This window comes from Prionailurus viverrinus, chromosome A2, assembly GCF_022837055.1.
Source record: "Prionailurus viverrinus isolate Anna chromosome A2, UM_Priviv_1.0, whole genome shotgun sequence".
NCBI lineage: Eukaryota > Metazoa > Chordata > Mammalia > Carnivora > Felidae > Prionailurus > Prionailurus viverrinus.
The window spans coordinates 70,116,053-70,143,997 of NC_062562.1; the positions used below are offsets into that span (position 1 = coordinate 70,116,053).

Consider the following 27,945-nt stretch of genomic DNA (forward strand, 5'->3'; position numbering starts at 1 on the left):
AGGCTGGATGCTACTGGAACAGCGAGTGGAGCACCTGGTACCTGCTTTCCTGGGTAGAGACCCCTCCTACCTCTTCACATTCTTGAGAACATACAAAACTTTTGCTACCACCCAGCAGGTCCTGGAAATACTGTTTATGAGGTGAGCACCCTGCCCTTCACAGCCCAGGGCGATTCAGCCCCTGAAAGCTAGGAGTCTCAGGAAAGTCACCACACGTCCTGGCGTCTCACATTGTTCCTCTGATCCGGGTGGAAACACTCCAGGTCCTCAGTGGGGGCACAGCAGGGAAAGTCACCCTGGCCTGTGGAAAGCTCTGCTGGCAGGGCTGCGTCTCTGCTGGGTCATCTTTGTCCTCTTGCCCATGATCAACTTTCTGCCTCATCCCTCACTGTCGCCAGGTGTTGACTTGGGCTGTTTTCCCATTGGAAAAGGAGATTGGAGGCTCTATCTGTGTGTCTGAGTCCTGGCTCAAACCAGTCAAGGATGCCCAGGATGAGCAGCACGCCCAGACCCACACCAATATGTGTGATGGAGCTGACTGGGGCCCTATCATTCTTCAAACACGCAGGAAGCCCCACTAGGTGCAGGCACTTCTGTAGGAGCTGACTGGGATCCAATGCGCAGAACGGACAGTACCCTCCCCTCCAGAGCTCCATTCTAGTCAGCAGCCAGGGACTCTGGATAGGACAAGACGTAGCATCCACAGGACAGCTCATATGATGTCCTTCTGGCCTCCTCCAGATACGGATGCTTCCATTCAGAGGCTGAGGAGGATGGCGGACCCCGGGAGCAGGAGAAACTGTGAGTAGGCTGAGCTCAGGCTGGAGGGCCTTCCTTCTCCAAGAGGGCAGTGCTGAGACTGTGCGTGGGAGGGGCTGCAGGACCCAGCATCCCACACGTCTGAGAGTCCTGTGAGAGGGCAAAGATCTGAGGGCTTCTCCCTGGAAGCAAGGAAAGGGGTTCTGTCCTGTCTGGTAGAGGTAGGGCTGTGGGCACAAGGAGGCAGCAGAGGGCGCCAGAGGACCGCGTCAGCCCCTTAGAGAGTCCAACCACATCCCTTCCCACTCACAGCCTTGCCTAGACCCCCATCAGGGGACCCAGCATAACGGTTTTGGGGAGCATCACGCTCACCACCTTGGGGAACATCCACGGTGCGTGCTTAGCAAGGGTACAGGAGACACAGTGAGGGCTCAAGGAGCACATATCACCCACACGATGGGAGAACGGTGTCAGTGGGACGACACCCACATGTGCACTGAGTGCATGAGGCAGCACAGAGGCACAGGTCGTCACGTTGAAGGCACCAGGAGGGTCCCAGCAAGCCCAGGTAAGAGACAGAGTCCTCTTGTCCCGTATTTGCGCAGATTTTCGTGGAGCGCTAGGGTATGCAGTGAAGGCACTGACTCACCCCGACACCACCCCTCCACTCACGCACGGACTTGAATTCCAGTGGGAGGTAGGCAGCGGGACACAGCGAGGAGTCTGGCTGGCTTCCCCAAGAAGGACAGAGACCACCACATCATTGGTTAAGGGGTTCCCGTCAAACAGAATCTTGACGGTCCCTCTTCAGTGACCAGGTCTCTCGTCGGCGGGACTGCCAAATCACAGGTGGACAACGTACAGAAGCACCCTCTGGGCGTCCAGGAGCAGGAGGCATAGAGGCCAGGTCCCACAGGCCTGTCCTGAGACATCAGCGGGAGGAACACCCCATGGTGATTGTTCTGGCTACTTTTGTATCCCCAGGGCCATCTCCTCCATCCTGGGCACCTGGCTGGATCACTACCCCGAGGAATTTTTCCGGCCTCCAGACTTCACCAGCTTGAAGCTGCTGCGGGCGTATGTAAGGGCCCACATGCCGGGCTCCGAGCTGCAGCGCCGCGCCCGCCTTCTCTACTCATGGCGGAAACACCGTGAGCCCAATGAGCCAGAGCCTCTGGGCGAGGAGGACTCTGGGTGGGAGATGTGGGCGTGTGGCCGGGACGGGGTATGCCACAGAGAACATGTTTCCTCAGACTGTAGGTGGGCCAGGCGTAGGGACTAGGCTCAGATCACTGTTCCATTAGCCTGCCGTCTGGGAGATTTCCGCCTGGTGGGTTCTTTGACTCAGATGACAATGTCTGCGGGAGAGGTTTCCTGCCATGGAATGGCACTCACGGTGATGACACTTTCTATTCTTGAAGCTTTGGCAGCAGCTCTAGAGCCCCGTCCAGACGTGCCTCGGGAGCGAGCCCCCGCTATCTCTGGGGTGCCCACTGCAGCCTCGCGGCCCAGGCTGCCTGAAGCCACCAGTTCTCCTGGAGCTCAGCGGGTACGAGAATCGGAGACCCTCACTGCAGCGTCCCCACCAGGGCAGGAGGTACTCCCAGCTCTGGCTGACAGTCAGGAGCTGGAAGAGCCACCTGCCCCTTTGGTGGCCCCAGAGCATGAGCAGCCCCCAGCCCCAGCCGGCGGGGTCACGGAACGGCTGGAGCAACCACCTGCTGCAGCTGAGCAACCAGCCTCAGCTCCCCAACAGCGGCTCATGTCGGCTGCAGCCCCACAGGATGAATTCCCTGACCTTGTCATTGTGTTCTTTATCATTTCTGTAGTTGTTATAGCGGTATTTACTGTCCTTATATATTTGTGTTTTATAAATAAAAGATAAACTAAGTTCCAAACAATTTACTCTGATCCTTTGAAATTACAATTCAAGTGTCAGTACGTACATTCGCAGGATTTTACACCCGTGACCACTATGTACTCCTAGAACATTTCCATCACAGAGACACGTGGACTACTAATCACCCACGGCTCATTCCCTCACCCCAGTCTCTGCAACCAGCGATCTCGGTTTCTGCTGCTTTAGCTCCTCTGGGATTTCCATGTGTGTGCAAACACACAACATGGCCTGTTGTGTCTGGCTACATGACAGGAGACTGATTAATAATTGCTTAAATATTCAATGGCACTAATATTGTAGTGGAATATTCCACTCAAGGAATCCACTAGAGGAATAGTCCTCAAAGAACAAAGATTAGGTGCAGCCCCCACTTGAAATATCTTCATTATCTGGCATGAGGACCCTCTGAGGTTTGACACAAGAGCAGAAGCCAGAAGAGAAATGTCTGGACCAGAGCGAATACCTTGAAAATCTTTCATTTTCCTCGACTGGCCATGGTGATATTGGTCTAACGTGCATATTATAAAAACACCCAAATGAAACCGTCAATATTCCATTTATGCTAATCTATTAGGCACTAAAGTATAAAGTTCTGAAGGGTTTCCTACAGGTGACATGTATTCAGTAAAATGAAGATTTAATAATGAGGACAGGCACCAAGGTGGCTCAATGGGCAAGTTTCCGAGTCGAATTTGGCTCGGGTCATGATCTCAAGGTACTTGAGATCAAGTCCCAAGTCAGGCTCTACAATGACAGCTTGAAGCCCTGGTCAGGATTCTTCTTCTCGCTCTCTCCATATAAATAAATAAATAAATAGGAAACAACAAGTACATACGCAGAAAAAAATGTATATTCTTTCAAGAAATATTGGCCCAGAAGACACGGTGTCATCTTCACAGTCCTTTGGCTTTGAGGGCCCCAGGTGTCTGTGTTTGTGTTCATGAGTCGTGTGACAGGTTGGGCATCCCTCCAGGACTATGGTCTTGTACTATGGGATGTCCCCACGGTGGACAGGCACAGTCCTATCCCCTTCTGCATTCTCAGGGGCCACACATCATCCTTTACTCTGCGTCTCCAGAAACTGAATGACTGGGCCGATTCCAATATTTTGACTCTCATCATTGTACAGAAAGGTACATGTGTACCGAAACTCTCCCTCTCTGTAGGCGTGTACACCTAGCACAACTTTGGGGAAAAAATTTATATGCATTTGTCGGGCGCTGCCTCCAGGTTCCGATATCTACAAACTCTTGATTACGTTGGGGTCTTATGTGGAAAGCAGGGACCCCTGGGACTGAGTGGATTCCTGAAGAATCTGGAGGACAAGCCAGCACAGAGGCCATCAGGGTACCTAGGAGTGACCCATGGGGCAGGAAAGAAACCACATTCCCTCATTCTGACCTCCTGCACAGCATACCTGCCCCATGCCCTGGAACACACCCATCCAGGCCCATTACCATGACAAACTCCAACTGCGTGTGCACCTCCTGTTCCATAGCTCTGCTTCTCAGTAGAGCAGCCAGGCCCTGCTTTCAGGCCAGTGGAGGATACAGGCTGGTCCACTGCTGTCTGCTTGCTGGCTCTCCTCCCAGGCTGGGTCGCTTACTCTCAGGAAAGCACCTTAAGTGCAGGTCAGGTCAATGAGTTAAAGACCAGGACCTGAAGGTGTTCATCCTGACGACTGAGTGGCAACAGCAAGAACCACCTGGACCTCGACAAGCCAGAGAGTCCTTTACACAGCACATCAGGAGCTCAAGGAGACTGCAGGATGGAGACTCAGTCAGGCTTCTGGTAGCGAGTCAAGCCCCTCCACCCTTCAGGCTCCTCCAGCAGTGACGCCCGGCACCTGCCAGCCCCATCTCTGGGGAGCAGTGTCCCTGTCATGAGCAGCCACACAGCACCCTCTGGTGACCGACCACAGGGCACACAGGAATACTGCAGGGCTCCCTGATCTCACGGCAAAGAAAGTGCCATTCCAACTGACACATCCTCAGAGGATTCCAGACAGATCAGACACAACCATGTAAAATCCAATGTTTTTAGGTGCCTTTCAGGAAGTCTATGAAAAACATAGGTCTCTTCCCAACTGCAGTATTCTGAGATGAATTCACTGAGTGGTGGAGTCAGGCACTGGGTTCCAGGACAGAAAAGAGAGAAGGGGCTACCTCCCAAATGCACAGGGCGCATTGTGGGAATGTGTTGGGAAGCATATGTCAATGTCACAGCTCTCTGGTTCTGGTTTAAAGAAAATACATATACAAACAAACCTTGTTTATGGACTTGTTGGTGGAAAGGAAACATATATCCAAACAAACCTTGTTTATGGACTTGTTGGATTGTATCAACCACAAAACATTTCAGAAAACTTGCATACTCTCACTCCATATATCTTCTTACTCTCATCTAAATTCAATCGCACCATCCTATGTTCCCAGGTACTTTTTCACTTATTGGGAGTGCATGATATGCTCTAGAGAGACCGCAGAAACTCCACAACCTTACTGGTAGACGTAATAAATGAATTCAGTCATGTTAAGATATCTATGTCGTTGTACAGAACATCCTTCAATTCTGTACATGAATAATAAAGTATCGGAGAGGGAAATTAAGAAAATAATTTAAAATCACTGCAAGAGAAGAAAAAACTTAAGAGTAAATTCAGCCTACAAACACCGGGGTGGCACAGTCAGTGAAGCATCTGGCTTTGGCTAAGGTCGTGATCTCATGGTGTTGTTTTGAGCCCTGTGTGGGGCTCTGTGCTGACAACTCACAGTCTGGAGCCTACTTTAGATTCTGTGTCTCCTTTCTCCCAGTTCTTCCCCACTCATGTGTGCTCTCTCTGAATCTCTCTCTTTCTCTGTCTCTCTCTGTTTGTGTGTGTGTGCATGTGTATGTGTGTGTTTCCATGTATCTCTCTCTGTCAAGGAAAAGATAGAAAACTTAAAAAAGAAACAATGACTTTAACCATGAAGGAGAAAGACCTTTTTCCTGAAAAGAAGAAATCAGTGGAGAAGGAATTTGAAAAGACAGAAATAAGCAGAAAGGCATTCTATGCTAGTGGATCCCAAGAATTAAGATTATCAAAATGTCCACACTACTTAAAGCCATCTACATATTCCCTAGGTGCAATCCCTATCAAAGCTTAAGCACGTTCCCAAAAATAGAACCATCCTTCAAGGTGGACAGAAGCACAAAAGGCTCTGAATACCAAAGTCATTGTGAGAAGGAAGAAAACAGCTGGAAGCACCATGCTTTCTGATTTAAAACTAGATATCAAAGCTACAATAACCCAAGCCGTACACTATTGGGGTAAAAGCAGACACACAGGATACTGGACCAGAACTGAAGGCCCAGGAAGAAACCCACACATATGTAACCAATTAATTCACAACCAAAGAACCAAGAGTATAACCTGAGGCAAAGGCAGTCTCCTCAACAGGTGGTGTCAGAATCACTGGGCACAGAAAAACAACAGGCATGGAAAAACAACCTGACACCTATTTACCCCACACACAAAAACGAAGTTAAAATGTATTACAGACTTGAGACCTGAAACCAGAAATTCCTGGATAAGACCTTGGGCAGCAGGTGTGGGAAATCGCACAACGATGTCCTGAGTTGGGAGGTTCTAGGGAACGCTTTGCAGAGCAGATCACTGCTCTCTGGCCTTCCTGCAAAGAGCCAGCAGCAGCTCACTTACCTAGTTGGTGTGTATCTGGGGGGCAGGCGAGACTTGGCTGATCTAGTGTGTGTGTATCTAGGGGTTGGGTTCTGCATGGGCTCACCAAGTTCTTGGATCGTGTTGTCACATGGAATATTTTATCCTGTCTAGATATGGTTTGCAGAATATCTTCAATACGTTCTTTCTAGCATGTGGCCCGCCGACGTGTTGTACATCGTTTGTAGGCTTAATGACTACAGGAGCCTGAGAGCAGCTTGCGGAGACGTCCCTTAACTCCCTCTCACCTCTCTTGACTTGCGTAGAGTCTGAAGCAATCCTTTCTGCTGTCCTTGGCTTTGCTGGACAAAGCCAAATGCCAAACCCACGACAATGTTTGGATCTCAGTCTTGACTTGAGTTTTGGGATTTGACACCAGAAGACAAAGCTACAAAGGAAAACTAAACAAGTGGGACTACATGAAACTAAAAAAACAAGTTCTGCACAGCAAGAATATCTTTCACAGAATGGGAAGGCAACATAGTGAATGGGAGAAAATACTTGCAAACTACATACATGGTCAAGGGTTAAAACACAAAAGGTATCAAGATCTCCTACAGCGCAACAATGCAAAAGCAAAGAGCAATGACGGACCTGGCAGAGTCCCGAAGAGGCATTCTTCCAACGAAGACATACAGATGGCCACCACATACATGAACAGAAGTTCCATGTCACTCCACATTAGGGAAATGAAAGTCCAAAGCCAAAGAGATATCACCTGAAACCTATCTGAACGGTCTTATCAAAAAGACAACAAAGCACAAGCATCGGGTACAATGTGGAAGAAAGCAAATCATTGTGCCCTGTTGGTGACATTGGAACTTGGTGCAGAGACAGTTGTAAACAAAGTAAAGTTTCCTCACACAATTCAGAGGAGAACATCCATATCATCCAGCACTTCCCTCAATTACCCCCTAGGTACTACTCAGAACACATGAAATCACTAACTCCCAAAAATGACTTCACACCTGTTATCATGCCACAGTGTTTATAATAGCCTGGAGGGCATTATGCCCAGTGAAAGATTCACATAGAGAAAAACACATATAAATGCTCGCACATATATGGGAAATCTGAAACAAAAACTAAGAAAACAAAAAACAAAAATCCTCAAACCAGAATGAAACAAGCCCATCAATACATAAAGATGATTGCAAAGGTGGGGGGGGCAGAAAGGATGGAAAAGGGTAAAGGTCAAAAGACATCACCGAATAAAATAAGACCATGTCAACAGGGAAAGACAGAGTAAAGGTGACTCAATATCTCAAATTCTAGTTTCCTCTTTTTCAGAGACCTTAGTTCAGTCCATTCCATTTAACTAGACCTACTGGAATAATAAGGAATTATCAGGACTTGACAGTTTTTGCATGATGAGTTCTTTACTTAGGATTTCGTATCCAAAAGAACACAGTGCTTAGATTACTAGGTAACTTAGATTTTCCATTATTTTCATGGTTTCTTGAAGTACCATGATGTCACAAAAAACTCCTTAGATCTAAGTGAACAATTTCATTGCTCTAAACGTATGTATATACCACTAAAATAGTACAACAAAGGTAAGGTGCATTGTCCATCGCACAACAGTGATTGTTTTACTCCTTGTTGTAGTGAGCTTTGGTGACGAAAAGGTTCAGGGAATCGAGCTCCTTATCAAATTCCATGCCATGGAATATGCAGAATATAGTAATCATGGTAATCAAGAAAATAATGATCTTCAAGATAATCATAATCTTCTGAATTGCTGAGAGAGACAACTCACCCCACGGGGACATGGTTAGGAGCCTGAGCTGCTCCAAATGGCCGACACCACACCATCTTCCTGAAAACATAAAGCACCAGTCAGCTCGAGATGGAAGTGTGGGAAAGTCTCTGCTCTTAGGCCTTTGCTTTCAGTGAGGTCAAGGTGCTGCCTTCAGGATGTGTTCAGCCTTTGAGACAGGATTGGAACTCTCTAGTGAAATGAGATCTTCCCATGCAACAAAACGCATTCCTTGCAAAGAACTGGGTCCCTGACGCGGTCCGGACTCCACACGGGCCACAGCACCAAACTCACGCACACACACTCCCCCCAACAACCGGGGAGAGGTACAACCCATGCAGTGAAAGACCGTTTGCCCAAGACCTCATTTCCAAAGGAGGCTGAGAGAGGAGCACTGCCTGCTCCAGTACACACGCACTGGTTTCTAGGGACCCGGCGGGCTCTGAGTCACTTCTCCCTCGTGCTGCCTGGGGAGTCCCGGAGGAGATGTGATTGCCAAGGACTGAAACTCTGGAAACACGGAACGAATGCAAGACAGGAGGCGCTCCACGGAAATGGGAAGCACCTCGCCAAGGGATAGGAAGACAAAACCCACACGTCTGCCTTGGACAAGGAGCTTTTCCATCCACCTTCCTCGCCAGCGTGCGAAGAAGACGTTCCCACCCAACATGTCCCAAAGAGATGACTTTGGACTCCATCCACAACACCCAGTTCTCTTCAGCACACAGCTCCAAGTAGGAAAGAGTCTGGACCACCCTCTCAAAGAACGAAGCGCCACTTATTCCTGGCCCATGTGCTCAGAGTTCATTGATTGAATGCAAATTGACTTCAGAAATGAAGAGCTCAACAGGGAGTTACACTACCCCTACTTCACACTCCACACCCCACAGTCCCATTGACTCCCATGATACAGGACCCCTTTTAGCCAAAAGCGTGGTGGGATCTCCCCCCCCCCCCAACTTAAGCGGATGCAACTTTGCCAGCAGAGGCGGGGCGGGGTGGGTCGGGGCAGGGTAGCTGGTGTGGAGGGCGGGAGGCAGGAGGCCTGTGTTCACCTGCTGCTTCCACTCTCAATTACTTCAACAAGTTCCCTGGCTGGCCTCTAGCAACTCAGGCTGGAGTGCTCTCTGACTCTGCCTGGAATGTTTCTCTGCAATCTCAGGTCCCTTGTACTTCATTTTCACAGGCAGGAATGATTCCTCCTGCTCATGGCTGCGACTTCCCTGGCCCTGCCTTGACACTTTCCCACAACCGCAGGTCCACGCTTTCCTTCCTTCCTTCCTTCGTTCCCACCTCCACCCTCCAACCACCAACACAGACAGACTTCCATGGGCACTCACGGTGCCCCCCCTCTCGACCTGAGCCACTCCCCTCCGCCGGAGCCTAACCCCCTACTCCATCTGGGGCCCTCCTCCTCCAGGGGACCCGGGTCCAACCCAAAAATCTCACTCTGGGTCCTCCAGACCGCAGCCGCAAAGGAGCCCAAGAAGAAGCCCGGAGCAGAGGGAGGCAGGGGTGGTCATGGAAGGGGAAGACAGAGAGGGGCAGGGGGGAAGGCCACGTGGGACCTTGTCACTAGGATCCCTACCTTGGCAGCACCGTGACTGAGGCAGGTCCTGGAGGGAGGCTGTGGGTCTCAGCTGCTCCACCTTTAGGCTTCTCCCAGATGGTCTTTCGGGGGCCCCGGGGGGGGGGGGCGCGCATCGCATGGCGTTCTGCCCCTTCCTGTGCTGGCACCCCACCAGCGCAGCCAAAGACCGAGGCGCCCGGGAAGCGCGTCCGGCGCCCTGCCCTCTGGTTCCAGGAGCAGCAGGAGCAGTAGGGCTGCCACCCTCTGAGGCTGGAGGCTCATGGGTCCCTGTCTTCTCCACGAGGGCCCCGCGAGCGTTCCCGCGAGCACTACCGCTACCCCTTACCCCCAATGCCATGGCTACCGGGTCGCAGGCGTCAGGCAGCAGCATGTGCCCGGTCGGGGGGTGGGGTGGGCGTCAGCCCCTGGCTGGCCCAGACTCTTGGGGGCTTGGGGCGGCAGGCGGGCTGGGAGCCAGGACTCACAGCACTCCTGCAGCCTGAGCTGTGTCCCTCACCGGGCTCCGCCCCTGGCCATGCGCATGCGCGGATCTGAATCTGCCCTGGGCACAGCTGCTTGGGCCCAGGATCCAAGGGAAAGCAGAGGAAAGCAGGGAAAAGAGGGTTGGTGGAGACCATGAATCAGAGGGAGATTCACCCTCTACGATGACTTTTTATTTCTTTATATTTCTTAAAAGGGAAGAAGAAAACATAGGAAAACAAATCTTTCCCTGTAATTCTTCTAGCTTTCTACTTCCCTACATACACAGGCATGACCATTTCATTCAGAAGTAAACTAAAGACAATCTGTTTTTAAAAGTTCACACAGTATGGGGACACCTGGGTGGCTCAGTTGGTTAAGTGCCCAACTTCTGGTTTTGGCTCAGGTTATCATCTCACGGTTTTGCGGTTTCAAGCCCCACATCAGCACAGAGCCTACTTGAGAGTCTGTCTCTCCCTCTCTCTCTCTCTGCCCCCCCCTTCACTGTCTCTCTCAAAATAAATAAATAAAGTTAACAAAATTTAAAATTCACATATTACGATACTCCAAAATCTAAAATATGCTAGACCTAAAATATTATAATTATTTCAATTTCTCCCCAACTTTCGTGTTTGAAAGGTATTTCCCACAGTTTTGACCTTTCCAGATCTTTCTATTTCAGAATATTCCAAAAGGCATATTCAAATCATGGCTCCTCCCATGGGGAACCACATCTGGCAGACTGTGGAAAGCAGGATTCACTTGCCAGCATCAGTACTGCCCCCTGCCCTCATTCCCAGGGATGAGAAACAGGGAGGGTGATGAGGAAAGACACTAAGAGCTTCCCGAGTGCTTTCCAAGGAAGTGTCACACTTGACGTTATGGGGGGCACAGCAGGTGCAAATGCTGCCCTGTTGCACAGACTGCCGCACACGCCTCCAACAAGTGAGAGCAAGCCGACGGCACCAAGTGCTCAGTGAGAGCTCCAAGCAGAAACACTGTCCTGGACCTAAACAAGATATTTCTAAAATTCTTCGGCTTGTTGTACCATTTTTTTTTTTAATTCACAACTCCCTACATTCATGATCCAGTTCATTGGACCCTATGTATAAACAATACCTCCCAAATAGTAGTGCAAAGCTACCAGTGGGAACACAGGGAAAGGCGTCACAAAAACAAAGCTTTCTTTGGGCAAGGCAGGGTCTGTCTCACCCAACTCCCCAGCCTGACCCCCCGCCATCTGCCCTCTGCCTTGCCCAGTGCTAGCAGGTGTATGGCGATGCCTTCCCACAACAGTCTTCCCGAATAGCTCTCAACACGTTTCAGAAATAGACCCTGACTCTAGAGTGGAGAGGCGAAAGCAAATATTATGTCTTACACTGGCTAAATCAGATGGGTTATGAAAACAGCGTGAAACACCGGGGGTGGGGGAGTGGTATAAATGTGCTTTAGGACACCCAGAAGCACACTCGGGCAGCCCAAAGTGACCCAGCTGTATGAATGGAAAATGAGTTTAATTTAGACTCTGTTAGTTCCTGTCCAGTTTAAGAAAGGAAATTCAGACAGCTGAAGAAATTAATTTATTTTGGCAAGAAAGAGAAATTTCAAGTGTCTGCCCTAAATTACAATTTATTTCACTAGAGTTCTCCATTATAAGCTGAGCAACCAGGGCGTTCTTCCCGGTGGCATGTTAAATGTTCCTTCTTTATTCTCCATCACTATCGGAGACAGGCACACTTTCTTAGTACTTGACACTCAGCTCTCCCCATACTGCCCTATGACTACAGGGTGGCAGAGAGAGCTCCAGACCAAGACATCAGGATCCTGCTCCCAGCTCTCTCTCTAAGCCTGACAGACTCTGTGAAAGGAGGCTCTCTCTGCCCTCGACACTCAGCTGCCCGTGTGGTGGGGCATGTGACATGCACAGATGTGTGTATGGGACCTATGGCGGTACGTGTGAAACTTCAGAACTACGACAGGGTATCGAAAAGCACCAAACTGTTACGTACAGAACAGTTCCCAGGCACTATCAGACATGACGATTGGGAAGGAAATCTAGCAGTGCCTGGAAAACGATGAATGTATTTCTCTTTAACCACTGACTATCTCTCTACAAATATGAAACATAATATGCAAAGGTTTATTGATCATGGCCTTATTTCTAATAGCAAAATCTCGGCAATGACACAGATACTCACAGCAGGCTGGTAAAATACACGACGAGAAATGTACACAACGTGGCCAACAAGACGTCTCTTGTCCCGAGGTCTCTCGGAAACAGTATGAAATGGTTTCTAAGATGCAGCGTTACTCAAAAGACAACAGGCAAAAGTGTGCATCCACTATGCTCCTTGTTACGGAAAAGGAAAATTCTACATTTGGTTCATTTCTTACTAAACGAATTACAGGAAAGGTATACTAAAAACTAATGAGAACGCTTACCCCATGGGGGCTGCGTTAGGAGATGGGAGAGAGAGTGATGGCACATTTCTCTGTGTATACTTTTTTATTCACAGTTTGACTTTGGAATCATGTAAAATTCTTTCACGTTGAGAAAAATAAGGTTAAGTGAAAAAGAATTTGTAAAAAATCTACTCTTCTCAGACCACAAAAATCGACTAAGGACTATCAGGGCACTGCACGCACACATCACTTTTTTGCCGGAAGGAAGCAGACACAGCAAACAGCTGGGAAGTTAGAAGAGCTTCCCAAGAAACTTGTGAGGAGAACACACTCCTCTTCACACCCTCCCAATGCCCTCAGATGTTAGGACACTATTTCCATCCCATTCTCCCTCTGATCTCAAAATGGTATTTCTGGTGTTTTTGCTGAGATCTTCAGTAACCGCACTGGGGCCTCCTTGGTCATTACTTTTGTTCACGGTTATTTGCTAATCACCTTTTACCATTTTTCATTAAGCTAGTCAAATAAAACCTAGTTTGAAAAGTATCAACCTCCATTTGTTCCTTTAGAAAACATTCTCTTCAGAAAATGTTATTGTGGGGGCACCTGGGTGGCTCAGTCGGTTAAGCAACCGACTCTTGATTTCAGCACATGGCATCATCTCACAGTTCCTGAAATGGAGTCCCGTGTTGGGCTCCGTGCTGACAGTGTGGGGCCTGCTTGGGATTCTCTCTCTCTCTCTTTCTGCCCTCCCTTGCTTGTGCACATTCATTCTCTCTCTCTCTCTCTCTCTCTCTCTCTCTCTTTCTCTCTCCCCCCTCTCAAAATAAATAAAAATCATCTTTACCAAACAGAACATTTTGTGGCCACATTTCCTGAAGCAGAAGAGATAAACACTTTTGAAGCTGAGCTATCTGCCATTAAAACATAGTTTCATTTATCGCTACTTGAAGCTAGTTTAAGCTTTTGACATTTGCAAACATCCAGGTAACTTCTTCATTATTTTTGGTAGCTGGACTTTTACAACAGCTTTCTTGTATAAGAAATATTATATCATAATACACACAGATAATACTTCCCTACGTTAGAATGGGGTATTATTCCTTTTTACAGCTGGATAATTGGAAGAACACAGAATGACATATTTCATGAGTCAGCTGAAAACACTGAATGAGGACTAAGAAGTTCTGGGAATTTTCATCATCGAGTCTTTCCTTCACTAAATGCTTGTTAACTGAATCCCAGGTGTCTAAGTCAGCTTGCACACCAATCCAAGAGCTTCATGGTAGGACTGAAGATCAGGTACCGTAGGGCCGTGGGTGGAAAGGAAGATCCCTGCTAGAAACCACCCAGGATTGAGAGCCGGTTCCGCCAACTGAATGTCTACCAACAAAGGCTCTCAGAAGTGACTTCGTGAGCAAATGGATGCGTGGTATGGGGAGAGGCAGAAGGAAGGCATTTGTGTTAGGGTCCACTAGGAAAACACACCCGCATCAAGGGATAAGGGTGGATTCATCCCACTGAGGAAAGATGAATCAGAACATAGCTGGGTTCTCAAGCTGACTGCCACTTATCAGCCATGGTGCCAGTCAGTGTGCACCTCAGCTGTCTTATTTCTAAAACAAGATTGTCTGTCTTCCCTACTGAATTTATAAGATGGCTTCATGAAGTCATTGAGATTGAATGCATCAAAATGCCTGACCACATCAGCGTATAGTCCACTGAATCTCACACCCAGCCAGGAATTCCATCTCTAAATGGGTGCCCTGAAACAAGCTTTCCTACTTCTCTGCAACACATGACTCACTTTACTATGATCATCTATCATCCAAGTAGAAGCAATGCTTTCAAACCTTTCGAGAACAAAGAATCTAAGTATGTAGTATCTGACATAGGTAGTATCTTTGGGATGCCACAAAAGTGTTCTCAGATAGAAGTTTATAGCAATACACTTCCTCACAAAGCAAGAAAAACTCCCTCATAAACAATGTAACCTTACATCTAAAGGAGCTAGAAAAAGAACAACAAAACCCAAAACCATTAGAAGGAAGGAAATAATGAAGAGCAGAGCAGAAATAAACAAAATTCAAAGTGAACAAACAAAGGAACAGATCAATGCACCAGGAGCTAATATGTAGCATTGCTGGTGTGATGTGGGCTGGGAGCAAACAGTCAAGAAAGAATTTTGAGCCATTTTCGGTGCAACAACGTGCTTCTATTACAGGATGGAGCTAGAACCCATGGGTAGGAAGAGCTGCACTTGTGTTTGTGAGAAGTGACTGATTCCATACTTTCTACTTAGTGGGGGCTAAGGGTAATGCAAGTCTCTAAGGAATTTAGAAGTAGCACTTTCAGGACCAGGAGGAGCTAGCTGCTGCTAAGATAAGGTTGTTTACTACTGGCTATGAAAACATCAGTCTTGAAACCCTTCCGATGTGTATCAGTAGGCCATAGGCTTGAGAGGTAATTGCTAGCATCTATCTGGGGAAGTGTTTATGGCTATCAGGGAAAGTGACACTAACCGGGGCCAAGCTCTAGTGGTAAAACGTTAAATAAAGTCCTTGAGAGACCTGTAGGAGGATGACAATCTGTAAGCCTCAGGAATTCTACCTGGAGACTATGAGCTGCAGCCAAGTCCAGCTTTTGTTTCTTTTTCTTAATTCTTTTTTTTTTTTTTTTAATATGAAGTGTATTGTCAAATTGGTTTCCACACAACACCCAGTGCTCATCCCATCAGGTGCCCTCCTCAATGCTCATCACCCACCCTCCCCTCCCTCCCACCCCCCATCAACCCACAGTTTATTCTCAGTTTTTAAGAGTCTCAATGATGGTTTGCCTCCTTCCCTCTCTGTAACTTGTTTTCCCCCTTCTCCTCCCCCCAGGTCTTCTGTGGAATTTCTCAGGATCCACATAGGAGTGGAAACATATGGTATCTGTCTTTCTCTGCCTGACTTCTTTCACTTAGCAGAACACTCTGCAGCTCCATCCACGTTGCTACAAAAGGCCAGATTTCCTTCTTTCGCATTGCCAAGTAGTATTCCATTGTATATATAAGCTACAACTTCTCCATCCATTCGTCAGTTGATGGACATTTGGGCTCTTTCCATAATTTGGCTATTGTTGAAAGTGCCGCTATAAACATGGGGGTACAAGTGCCCCTAGGCATCAGCACTCCTGTATCCCTTGGGTAAATTCCTAGCAGTGTTATTGTGGGTCATAGGGTAGATCCATTTTTAATTGTTTGAGGAACCTCCACACTGTTTTCCAGAGCGGCTGCACCAGTTTGCATTCCCACCAACAGTGCAAGAGGGTTCCCTTTCTCCACATCCTTGCCAGCATCTATCGTCTCCCGATTTGTTCATTTTAGCCACTCTGACCGGCGTAAGGTGGTATCTGAGTGTGGTTTTGATTTGTATTTCCCTGATGGGGAGCGACGTTGGGCATCTTTCCATGTGCCTGTTGGCCATCTGGATGTCTTCTTTAGAAAAGTGTCTATTCATGTCTTCTGCCCCTTTCTTCACTGGATTCTTTGTTTTTGGGGTGTGGAATTTGGTGAGTTCTTGGATACTAGCCCTTTATCCGATATGTCATTTACAAATATCTTTTCCCATTCCATCAGTTGCCTTTTAGTTTTATTGATTGTTTCCTTGGCAGTGCAGAAGCTTTTTAGCTTCATGAGGTCCCAATAGTTCATTTTTGCTTTGAATTCCCTTGCCTTTGGAGATGCGTCCAGCAAGAAACTGCTGCAGTTGAGGTCAGAGAGGTTTTTTCCTGCTTTCGCCTCTAGGGTTTTGATGGTTTCCTGTCTCACATTCAGGTCCTTCATCCATTTTGAGTTTATTTTTGGGAATGGTGTAAGAAAGTGGTCTAGTTGGTCGAGTTTCATTCTTCTGCATGTTGCTGTCCAGTTCTCCTAGCCCCATTTGTTAAAGAGATTGTCTTCTTTCCATTGGATATTCTTTCCTGCCTTGTCAAAGATTAGTTGGCCATACTTTTGTAGGTCTCACCCTGGGGTTTCTATTCTATTCCATTGGTCTATGTGTCTGTTTTGGGGCCAATACCATGCTGTCTTGAGGATGCCAGCTTTGTAGTCGAGGCTAAAGTCTGGGATTGTGATGCCTCCTGCTTTGGTTTTCCTTTTCAACATTACTTTGGCTATTCGGGGTCTTTTGTGGTTCCATACACATTTTACGATTGCTTGTTCTAGCTTTGAGAGGAATGCTGGCGCCGTTTTGATTGGGATTGCGTTGAATGTGTCGATTGCTTTGGGTAGTATTGACATTTTAACAATATTAATTCTTCCAATCCACGGGCACAGAGTATTTTTCCATTTCTTTGTATCTTCTTCAATTTCCTTCATAAGCTGTCTATAGTTTCAGCATACAGATCTTTTACATCTTTCGTTAGGTTTATTCCTAGGTATTTTAGGATTCTTGGTGCAGTTGTGAATGAGATCGGTTTCTTTCTTTGTTTTTCTGTGGCTTCACTATTAGTGTATGAGAATGCAACTGATTTCTGTACATTAACTTTGTATCCTGCGACTTTGCTGAATTCATGTATCAGTTCTAGCAGACTTTTGGTGGAGTCTGTTGGGTTTTCAATGTATAATGTCATGGCATCTGCAAAAAGCGAAAGCTTCACTTCATCTTTGCCAATTTGGATGCCTTTGATTTCCTTTTGTTGTCTGACTGCTGATGCTAGAACTTCCAACACTATGTTAAACAACACTGGTGACAGTGGACATCCCTGTCGTGTTCCTGATCTCAGGTGGAAAGCTCTCAGTTTTTCCCCATTGAGGATGATATTAGCTGTGGGCTTTTCATAAATGGCTTTTGTGATGTTTAAGTATGTTCCTTCTATCCCAACTTTCTTGACGGTTTTGATTAAGAAAGGATGCGGAATTTCATCAAATGCTTTTTCCGCATCGATTGACAGGGTCATATGGCTCTTATCTTTTCTTTTGTTAATGTGATGTATCACACTGATTGACTTGGGAACATCGAACGAGCCCTGCAGCCCAGGAATGAATCCCACTTGATCATGGTGAATAATTCTTTTTCCATGCTGTTGAATTCGATTTGCTAGTATCTTGTTGAGAATTTCTGCATCCCTATTCATCAGGGATATTGGCCTGTAGTTCTCTGTTTTTGCTAGGTCTCTGCCTCGTTTGGGTTCAGAGCAATGCTGGCTTCATAGAATGGGTCTGGAAGTTTTCCTTCCCTTTCTATTTTCTGGAACAGCTTGAGAACAATAGATAGTATCTCTGCTTTACATGCCTGGTGATGGGTATTGAGGAGGGCACCTGTTGGGATGAGCACTGGGTGTTGTATGGAAACCAATTTGACAATAAATTTCATATTAAAAAATAAATTAAAAAAAACATCTTTGCATTTCTGGGATAAATACTAATTGATCTCAGTTTAGTGTTTTAATGCAGACTTGGACTCAGTCAACTATTTTACTGAAAATGTGTATGCCTGAGAAACTGAATAGAAGACCATGGGGCAGGGGAAAGAAAACAACAGAAAGGGAAGGAGCCAAACCATAAGAGACTCTTAAAAACTGGGAAGAAATTGAGGGTTGATGGGGGGTGGGAGGGTGGGGAGGGTGGGTGATGGGTACTGAGGACGGTACCTGTTGGGATGAGCACTGGGTGTCGTATGGAAACCAATTTGACAATAAATGTCACATGAAAAAAAAAATGCCTGGTTGAATTCCCCTGGGAAGCCATCTGGTCCTGGACTCTGATTTGTTGGGAGATATTTTTTAACTGATTAAATGTCTTCGCTGGTTATGGGTCTGTTCATGTTTTCTGTTTCTTCCTGTTTGAGTTTTGAAAGTGTGTGGGTGCTTAGGAATTTATCCGTTTCTTCCAGGTTGTCCAGTTTGTTGCCATATAATGTTTCATAGGTTTCCCTGATAAATTGCTTGTATTTATGAGGGATTGGTTGTATTAATTCCATTTTCATTCATTATTTTATTTATTTGGGTCATCTCCCTTTTCTTTTTCAGAAGCCTGGCTGGAAGTTTATCAATTTTGTTTATTTTTTTTTCAAAAAGAAGAAAAAAAAAACAAACAAAAAAACAGCTCTTGGTTTCATTGATCTGCTCTACAGTTGTGGTTTTTTTTTTTTCCTATTGTTTATATCTGCTCTGATCTTTATTATTTCTCTTCTGCTGGGTTTGGTGTGCCTTTGCTGTTCTGCTTCTGTTTCCTTTAGGTGTGCTGTTAGAGTTTGTATTTGGGATTTTCCTTGTTTCTTGAGATAGGCCTGGATTGCAATGTGTTTTCCTCTCAGGACTGCCTTCGCTGCATCCCATAGAGTTTGGATTGTTGTATTTTCGTCTTCATTTGTTTCCATATATTTTTTAATTTCTTCTCTAATTGCCTGGTTAACCCACTCATTCTTTAGGAGGGTGTTCTTTCACCTCCATGCTTTTGAAGGTTTGCCAGACTTTTTCCTGTGGTTGATTTCAAGTTTCATAGCATTGTGGTCTGAAAGTGTGCATGGTATGACCTCAGTTCTTTTATACTTATGAAGGGCTGTTTTGTGACCCAGTGTATGATCTATCTTGGAGAATGTTCCATGTGCAGTCGAGAAGAAAGTATATTCTGTTGCTTTGGGATGCAGAGTGCTAAATAGATCTGTCAAGTCCATCTGATCCAATGTATCATTCAGGGCCCTTGTTTCTTTAATGATCCTGTGTCTAGATGATCTATCCAATGTTGTCAGTGGAGTATGAAAGCCCCTGCAATGACCACATTCTTATCAATGAGGTTGCTTATGTTCGTGATTAATTGTTGTATATATTTGGGGACTTCCATATTTGCCGCATAGACATGTTTAATTGTTAGAACGTCCTGATGGATAGACCCTGTAATTATTATATAATGTCCTTCCTCATCTCTTGTTACAGCCTCTAATGTAAAGACTAGTTTGTCTGATAAAAGTATGGCTACTCCAGCTTTCTTTTGACTTCCAGTAGCATGATAGTTCTCCATCCCCTCACGTTCAATCTGAAGGTGTCCTTAGGTCTAAAGTGAGTCTCTTGTAGACAGCAAATAGATGGGTCTTGTTTTCTTTTATCCATTCTGATGCCCTATGTCTTTTGGTTGGAGCATTTAGTCCATTTACATTCAGTGTTATTGCTGAAAGATATGGGTTTAGAGTCATTGTGACATCTGTCGTTTTATGCTTGTCATGGTGTCTCTGGTACTTTGTGGTCCTTGCAACATTTCCCTCACAGAATCCCCCTTAGGATCTCTCGTAGGGATGGTTTAGTGGTGATGAATTTTTCAGTTTTTGTATGTTTGCAAAGACCTTTATCTCGCCTTCTATTCTGAATGACAGGCTTGCTGGATAAAGGATTCTCGGCTGCATATTTTTCCTGTTCATCACATTGAAGACTTTCTGCCATTCCTTTCTGGACTGCCAAGTTTCAATAGATAGGTCTGCTACTACCCTTCTGTGTCGACCTTTGTATGTTAGGGCCCATTTGTCCCTAGCTGCTTGCAGGATTCTCTTTATCCTTCTTTTTCCACTTTCCCTATGATATGTCGTGCAGAAGATCGATTCAAGTTATGTCTGAAGGGAGTTCTCTGTACCTCCTGAATTTCAATGCATGTTTCTTTCCCCAGATTGGAGAAGTTCTCAGCTATTATTTGTTCAAGTACACCCTCAGCCCCTTTTTCCCTGAATTTCTTCTGGAATTTCTATGATATGGACAATTTATCAAAGAACAAAGAACAAAGATTAGGTGAAGGCCCCTACTTGAAATATCTTCATTGTCTGCCATGGGGACCCTTTGAGGTTTGACACAAGAGCAGAAGCCAGAAGAGAAATGTCTGGACCAGAGCGAATACCTTGAAAATCTTTCATTTTCCTGGACAGGCCATGGGGATATTGGTCTAATGTGCATATCATAAAAATACCCAAATGCATCAGTCAATATTCCATTTATGCTATTCTATTAGGCAATAAAGTGTAAAGTTGTTAAAGGTTTTCTACAGGTGATGTTTATTTAGTAAAAGGAAGATTTAAATAATGAGGACAGGCACGAAGGTGGCTCAAACAGTCGAGTTTCTGAGTGGAGTATGGCTCAGGTCATGATCTCATGGTTCTTGAGATCAAGTCCCAAGTCAGGCTCTGCAATGACAGCTTGAAGCCCTGGTCAGGATTCTCCTTCTTGCTCTTTCCAAATAAATAAAGAGGAAACAACAAATACAGACGGAGAAAAAATATACATTCTTTGAAAATAATAGCCCCTAAGACATGGTGTCATCTTCACGGTCCTTTGGCTTTGAGTGCAGCAGGTGTCTGTGTTTGTGTCTACGAGTGGTGTGCAGGTTGGGCATCCATCCAGGACTATGGTCTTGTATTACGGAATGTGCCCACAGTGGACAGGCACAGTCCTGTCGCCTTCTGCATTCTCAGGGGCCACACATCATCCTTTCCTCTGCGTCTCCAGAAGCTGAACGACTGGGCCAATTCCAATATTTTGACTCTCATCATTGAACACAAGGGCACATGTGTACCGGAACTCTCTCTTTCTTCAGGCGTGTACACCTAGCACAACTTTGGGGACATAATTTCTGGCATTTTTCGGGGGCTGCCTCCAGTTTCCAACATCTACAGACTCTTTACTCTATTGCGTTCATATGTGAAAATCAGGGACCCCCGGGACTGAGTGGATCCCTGAAGAATCAGGAGGACAAGCCAGCACTGAGGCCATCAGGGTACCTAGGAGTGACCCATGGGGCAGGGAAGAAACCACACTCCCTCATTCTGACCTCCTGCACAGCATCCCTCCCCATGTCCTAGAACACACTCATCCAGGCCCCATCCCATGACAAAGCCCAGTGGCCTGTGTGCCTCCTGGTCCATAGCTCTGCTTCTCAGAAGAGCAGCCAGTCCCTGCTTTCAGGTCAGTGGAGGATGCAGGCTGGGCCACTGCTGTCTGCCTCCTGGCCCTCCTCCCAGGCTGGGTCGCTTACTCTCAGGAAAGTACCTCAAGTGAAGGTCAGGTCAATGAGTTAAAGACCAGGACCTGAATGGGTTCACCCTGAGGGTCAGGGCCAACAGCAAGAACCACTTGCACCTCGGCAAGCAAGAGAGTCCTTTACACAGCACATCAGGAGCGCAGGGAGACTGTAGGATGGAGACTCAGTCAGGCTTTGATACCGAGCCAAGCCCCTCCACCCTTCAGGCTCCTCCAGCAGTGGCGCCCGGCACCTGCCAGCCTCATCTTTGGGGAGCAGTGTCCCTGTCATGAGCAGCCACACAGCACCCTCTGGTGACCGACCACAAGACACACAGGAATACTGCAGGGCCCCCTGATCTCCCAGCAAAGAAAGTGCCATTCCAACGGACACATCCTCAGAGGATTCCAGGCAGATCAGACACAACTCTGTAAAATCCAATGCTTTTGAGGTACCTTTCAGGAAGTCTATGAAAAATGTAGGTCTCTTTCCAACTGCAGTATTCTGAGATGAATTCACTGAGCGGTAGAGTCAGGCACTGGGTTCCAGGACACAAAAGAGAGACAAGGTGGCCAGCTCCCAAGATGCACAGGGCGTGTTGTGGCAATGTGTTGGGAACCATATATTTATGTTACAGCTCTCTGGGTCTGGTTCAAAGAAAACATATATCCAAACATACCTTATTTATGGACTTGTTGGATTATATCAACCACAAAACATTTCAGAAAATTTGCACACTCTCACTCCATATACCTGCTTACTCTCATCTACTTTCGATCACATCATCCTATATTCCCAGATACTTTTTCACTTACTGGGAGTGCATGACATGGTCTAGACAGACCGCAGTGACTCTACAACATTACTAGTAGACCTAATAAATGATTTCAGTCATGTTAAGATATGTATGTCGTTTTCCATAATGTGCTTCATTTCTGTACATGAATCACAAACTATCAGAGCGAGAAATTAAGAAAATAACTTAAAGTAACTCCGAAGGTAGAAAATACTTGACAATAAATCACCCTACAGGCACCTGTGTGTCACAGACAGTGAAGCATCTGACTTTGGCTCAGGTCGTGACCTCATGACTTGTGTTCTGAGACTTCTGATGGGCTCTGTGCTGACAGCTCAGAGTCTGGAGCCTGCTTCAGATTCTGTGTCTCCCTTTCTTTCAACTCTTCCCCACTCATACACGTGCTCTCTCTCTCTCTTTCTGTGTGTGTATGTGTGTGTGTTTCCAAGTACCTCTCTGTGTCAAGAATAAATAAACATAAAAAAATTCAAAAAGAAAAGAATGAATTTAACCAAGAAGATGAAAGACCTCTTTACTGAAAACCAGAAAGCAGTGGAGAAAGAATTTGAAAAGACAGAAATAAGCAGAAAGACATTCTATGCTAGTGGATCCAAAGAATTAAGATTCTCAAAATGTCCACACTACTTAGAGCCATCTACACATTGGCTAGGTGCAATCCTTTCAAACTTGAAGCACGTTCCCAAAACTAGAATAATCCTTCAAGGTGGACAGAAGCACAAAAGGCTCTGAATACCAAAGTCATTGTGAGAAGGAAGAAAACAGCTGGAAGCACCATGCTTTCTGATTTGAAACTAGATATCAAAGCTACAATAACCCAAGCAGTACACTATTGGGGTAAAAGCAGACACAGAGGTCACTGGACCAGAACTGAAGGCCCAGGAAGAAACCCACACATATGTAACCAATTATTTCACAACCAAAGAACCAAGAGTATAACCTGAGGCAAAGGCAGTCTCCTCAATAGGCGGTGCCCAGAATCACTGGGCATGGAAAAACAACTTGACACCTATTTAGCATCACACACAGAAACGAAGTTAAAATGTATTACAGACTTGAGACCTGAAACCAGAAAGTCCTGGATAAGACCTTGGGCAGGAGGTGTGGGAAATCGCACAACGATGTCCTGAGTTGGGAGATTATAGGGAACGCTTTGCAGAGCAGATCACTGCTCTCTGGCCTTCCTGCAAACAGTTGCAGCAGCTCACTTACCTAGTTGGTGTGTATCTGGGGGGCAGGCGAGACTTGGCTGATCTAGTGCGTGTGTATCTAGGGGCTGGGTTCTGCATGGGCTCACCAAGCCTTGGACCGTGTTGTCGCGTGGAATATTTTATCCTGTCTCGATGTGGTTCGCACCATGTCTTCAATACGTTCTTTCTAGCATGTGGCCCGGTGACGTGTTGTACATCGTTTGTAGGCTTAATGAATGTGAGAGCCTGAGAGCAGCTTGCGGAGACGTCCCTTAAACTACCTGTCACCTCTCTTTTATTTCCATGGAGTCTGAAGCAACCCTTTCTGCTGTCCTTGGCTTTGCTGGATAAAGCCAAATGCCAAACCCACGAGAAGGTTGGGATCTCAGTCTTGACTTGAGTTTTGGGGTTTGACACCAGAAGCGAAAGCTACAAAGGAAAACTAAACAAGTGGGACTACATGAAACTAAAAAAACAAGTTCTGCACAGCAACAATATCTTCCACAGAATGGAAAGGCAACATAGTGAATGGGAGAAAATACTTGCAAACTACATATATGGTCAAGGGTTAAAACACAAAAGATATCAACATCTCCTACAGTGCAACAATGCAAAAGCAAAGAGCAAAGAACGGACCTGGCAGAGTCCCGAAGAGGCATTCTTCCAATGAAGACATACAGATGGCCACCACATACATGAAGAGAAGTTCCATGTCACTCCACATTAGGGAAATGAAAGTCCAAAGCCAAAGAGATATCACCGGAAACAGGTCTGAACGGTCTTATCAAAAAGACAAGAAAACACAAGCGTCGGGACACTATGGAAGAAAGCGAATCATTGGGCCCTGTTGGTGGCATTGGAACTTGGTGCAGAGGCAGTCGCAAACAATGTAAAGTTTCCTCACACAATTCAGAGGAGAACATCCATATCATCCAGCAACGTCCCTCAATTACCCCCCTAGGTACAACTCAGAACACATGAAATCACTAACTCCCGAAAATACCTTCACACCTGTTTTATGCCACAGTGTTTTATAATAGCCTGGAGGGCATTATGCCAAGTGAAAGAACTCACACGGAGAAAAACACATACAGAATGCTCGCACATATATGGGGAATCTGAAAAAAACTAAGAAAACAAAAAACAAAATTCCTCAAAACAGATTGAAACAAGCCCATCAATAAATACATAAAGATGATTGCAAAGGTGGGGGGGAGCAGGAAGGAGGGAAAAGGTTAATGGTCAAGAGACATCACTGAATGAAAAAAGACCTTGTCAACAGGGAAAGACAGAGTAAAGGTGACTCAATATCTCAAATTCTAGCTTCCTCTATTTCAGAGACCTTAGTTCAGTCCATTCCATTCACTAGACCTACGTGATTAGTAACGAATTATCAGGACTTGGCAGTTTTTGCAAGATGAGTTCTTTACTTAGGATTTCGTATCAAAAAGACACAGTGTGTAGATTATAAAAAAGACTTAGATTATAAATAAAGACCATGTCAACAGGGAAAGGGAGAGTAAAGGTGACTCAATATCTCAAATTCTAGCTTCCTGTATGTCACAGATCTTGGTTCAGTCCATTCCATTCACTAGACCTATGCGCATCATAACGAATTATCAGGACTTGGCAGTTTTTGCAAGATGAGTACTTTACTTAAGATTTCGTATCCAAAAGGACAGAGTGCTTATACATTACTAGGTAACTTAGATTTTCCATTATTTTTATGGTTTATGATGTCACAAAAAAACTCCTTAGATCTAAGTGGACACTTTCATTACTCTAAACATATGTACAAACCACTAAAACAGTACAATAAAGGTAAGGTGCATTGTCCATCGCACAAAAGTGATTATTTTTCTCCTTGTTGTAGAGAGCGTTTGGTGACGACAAGGTTCCGGGTATCGAGCTCCTTATCAAATTCCATGCGATGGGTTATGCAGAATATAGTAATCATGGTAATCAAGAAAATAATGATCCTCAAGAGCATCATAATCTCCTGAATTGCTGACAGAGACAACTCACCTCCCGAGGGAAAAACAGATGCCTAGGAGCCTCAGCTGCTCAAAGTGGCCTACACCACACCATCTTACTGAAAATATAAAGCACCAGTCAGCTTGATATGTAAGTTTGGGAAAGCCTCAGTTCTTAGACTTTTGCTTTTGGCGAGGTCACGGTGCTGCCTGCAGGAAGTTTTCATCCGTTGTAACAGCATTGGGACACACTATTGAAATGAGAATTTCCTATGCAACAAAACTATGTCTCTGGAAAGGACTGGGACACTGTCGCGGTCGGGACTAAATACAGGACACAGCATCGCAGACACTTACACAGATGCACAAACACAAACGCCAACAACCTGACAGAGGTGGAACCTTTGCAATGAAAGAGCATTTGCTCAAGACCTCATTTCCAAAGGAGACTGAGAGACCAGCACAGTCTGCTCAGGTACAAATGCACTGGTTTCTAGAGACCCGGTGGGCTCAGAGTCACTTCTCCCTCATACTGCCTGGTGAATCCTGGAGGAGATGTGATTCATAAGGTCTGAAACTCTTGAAACACGGAACAAATGCAAGACAGGAGGCGCTCCACGGAAAACAGGAAGCACGACGCCCGATGGATAGGAACAACAAAACCCACAAGTCTGCCTTGGACAAGGAGCTTTTCCATCCGCCTTCCTCGCCAGAGTGCGAAGACGACGTTCCCACCCAAAATGTCCCAAAAAGATGACTTTGGACTCCATCCACAACACCCAGTTCTCTTCAGGACACACGTCCATGTACGAAAGAGTCTGCACCACCCTCTAAAACACTGAAGCGCCACTTCTTCCTGGCTCACTGGCTACGAGTTCATTGATTGAATGCAAATTGCCTTCAGAAATGAAGAGTTCAACAGGGAGTTGCACTTACCCTAATCCAGACCCCTACCCTGTAGTCCCATTGACTCCCACGACAGAGGTTCCCCTTTAGCCACAAGTGGGGTGAGATCTCCCCCTTCCCATCAGAGGGTGCAACTCTGCCACGAGGGGCGGGGCGCGGCGGGGCCGGGCAGGGCAGGAGAGCAGGTGTGGAGGGGGAGGCAGGAGGCCTGTGTTCACCTGCTGCTTCCACTCTCAATCCCTTCAACACCGTCCCCTGCTGGCCTCCAGCAACGCAGGCCCACCACCCTGACTCTCCCTGGAATGTTTCTCTGGAATCTCAGGTCCCTTGTGCTTCATTTTCACAGGCAGGATGTTTCCTCCTGCTCATGGCTGCGACTTCCCTGGCCCTGCCTTGGTATTTTCCCACAACTGCAGGTCCACGCTTTCCTTCCTTCATTTGTTCATTCTTTCGTTCGTTCCTTCCCACCTCCACCCTCCAACCACCAACCCCGTCAGACCTCCATGGCACTCAGGTCGCCCCCCCCACCCCCGACATGAGCCACTCCCCACCACCGGAGCCTAAACCCCTACTCGATCTGGGGCCTCCTTCTCCAGGGAACCCGGGTCCAACGCAGAAAGCTCACTCCTGAGTCCCCAGACTGCAGCCGCAAAGGAGCCCAAGAAGAACCCGGAGCACAAGTGAGGGGGGGGTGGTCATGGAAGGGGAAGACAGAGAGGGGCAGGGTGGAAGGCCACATGGGACCTTGTCACTAGGATCCCTACCTTGGCAGCACCGCGACTGAGGCAGGTCCTGTAGGGAGGCTGTGGGTCTCAGCTGCTGCACCTTTAGGCTTCTCCCAGATGGTCTTTCGGGGGCGCCGGGGGGGGGGGTGGCATCGCATCGCGCTCTCCCCCTGCAAGGGCTGGCACTCCAGCAGAGCAACCAAAACCGAGGGGACCCGGGAGCGTGTCGTGCCCCCTGGCCTCTGGTCCAGGAGCAGCAGGAGCAGCAGGGCCACCACCCTCCTAGGCTGGAGGCTCATGGCTCCCAGTCTTAACCGCGTGGGGGGCGCGAGCACTACCGTTAGCGCTAGGGCTACCCCTAGGGCAACCGCCAAGGTTACCGGGTCACAGGCGACAGGCAGCAGCATGTCCCAGGTCGGGGGAGGCGGGGTGGGGGGCATCAGCACCTGACTGGCCCAGACACTTGGGGGCCTGGGGCGGCAGACAGGCTGGGAGCCAGGATACAGAACACCACTACAGCCTAACCTGTGCCCCTCAACGGGCTCCGCCTCTGGCCCAAGCGCATGCGCACACTTGTGCGTGCCCTCCCGCACACCTGCTTGGTCCCGCGATCCAGGCCGCCCCATGCCCCCATCCCCCCACCCCCGCCCCCCCTCAGGGGGCACAGCTCCTGGGCGACAGGGTCTGCACCACTGCACCTCGCTGGGCCCACCAGATGCTCTGACCGCCTACCCACCAGCCTGACACCCAGGAACCAGGCAGAGGGCT

The 27,945-nt window shown here is 47.0% G+C and overlaps 1 protein-coding gene across 1 annotated transcript; it reads left to right on the top strand.

Annotated features, from left to right (window-relative positions):
- The first annotated feature begins 7 nt into the window (after positions 1 to 7).
- LOC125153415 (ral guanine nucleotide dissociation stimulator-like) lies at positions 8 to 27,901 on the top strand. The gene is made up of 6 exons (XM_047836566.1): positions 8 to 141; positions 742 to 801; positions 1,744 to 1,910; positions 2,181 to 2,599; positions 27,049 to 27,132; positions 27,836 to 27,901. The coding sequence occupies exons 1-6, from the start codon at positions 8 to 10 to the stop codon at positions 27,899 to 27,901; spliced, it is 930 nt and encodes a 309-aa protein (XP_047692522.1).
- The last annotated feature ends 44 nt before the right edge of the window (positions 27,902 to 27,945 follow it).

Bases quoted from the DNA above. Each gene is read 5' to 3' on its own strand.
- LOC125153415 (XM_047836566.1), top strand. From the start codon at position 8: ATGCTACTGGAACAGCGAGTGGAGCACCTGGTACCTGCTTTCCTGGGT. The intron at 142-741 runs GTGAGCACCCTG...GGCCTCCTCCAG, and splicing joins CTGGAAATACTGTTTATGAG to ATACGGATGCTTCCATTCAG. The intron at 27,133-27,835 runs GTGAGGGGGGGG...GCCCCCCCTCAG, and splicing joins AAGAAGAACCCGGAGCACAA to GGGGCACAGCTCCTGGGCGA.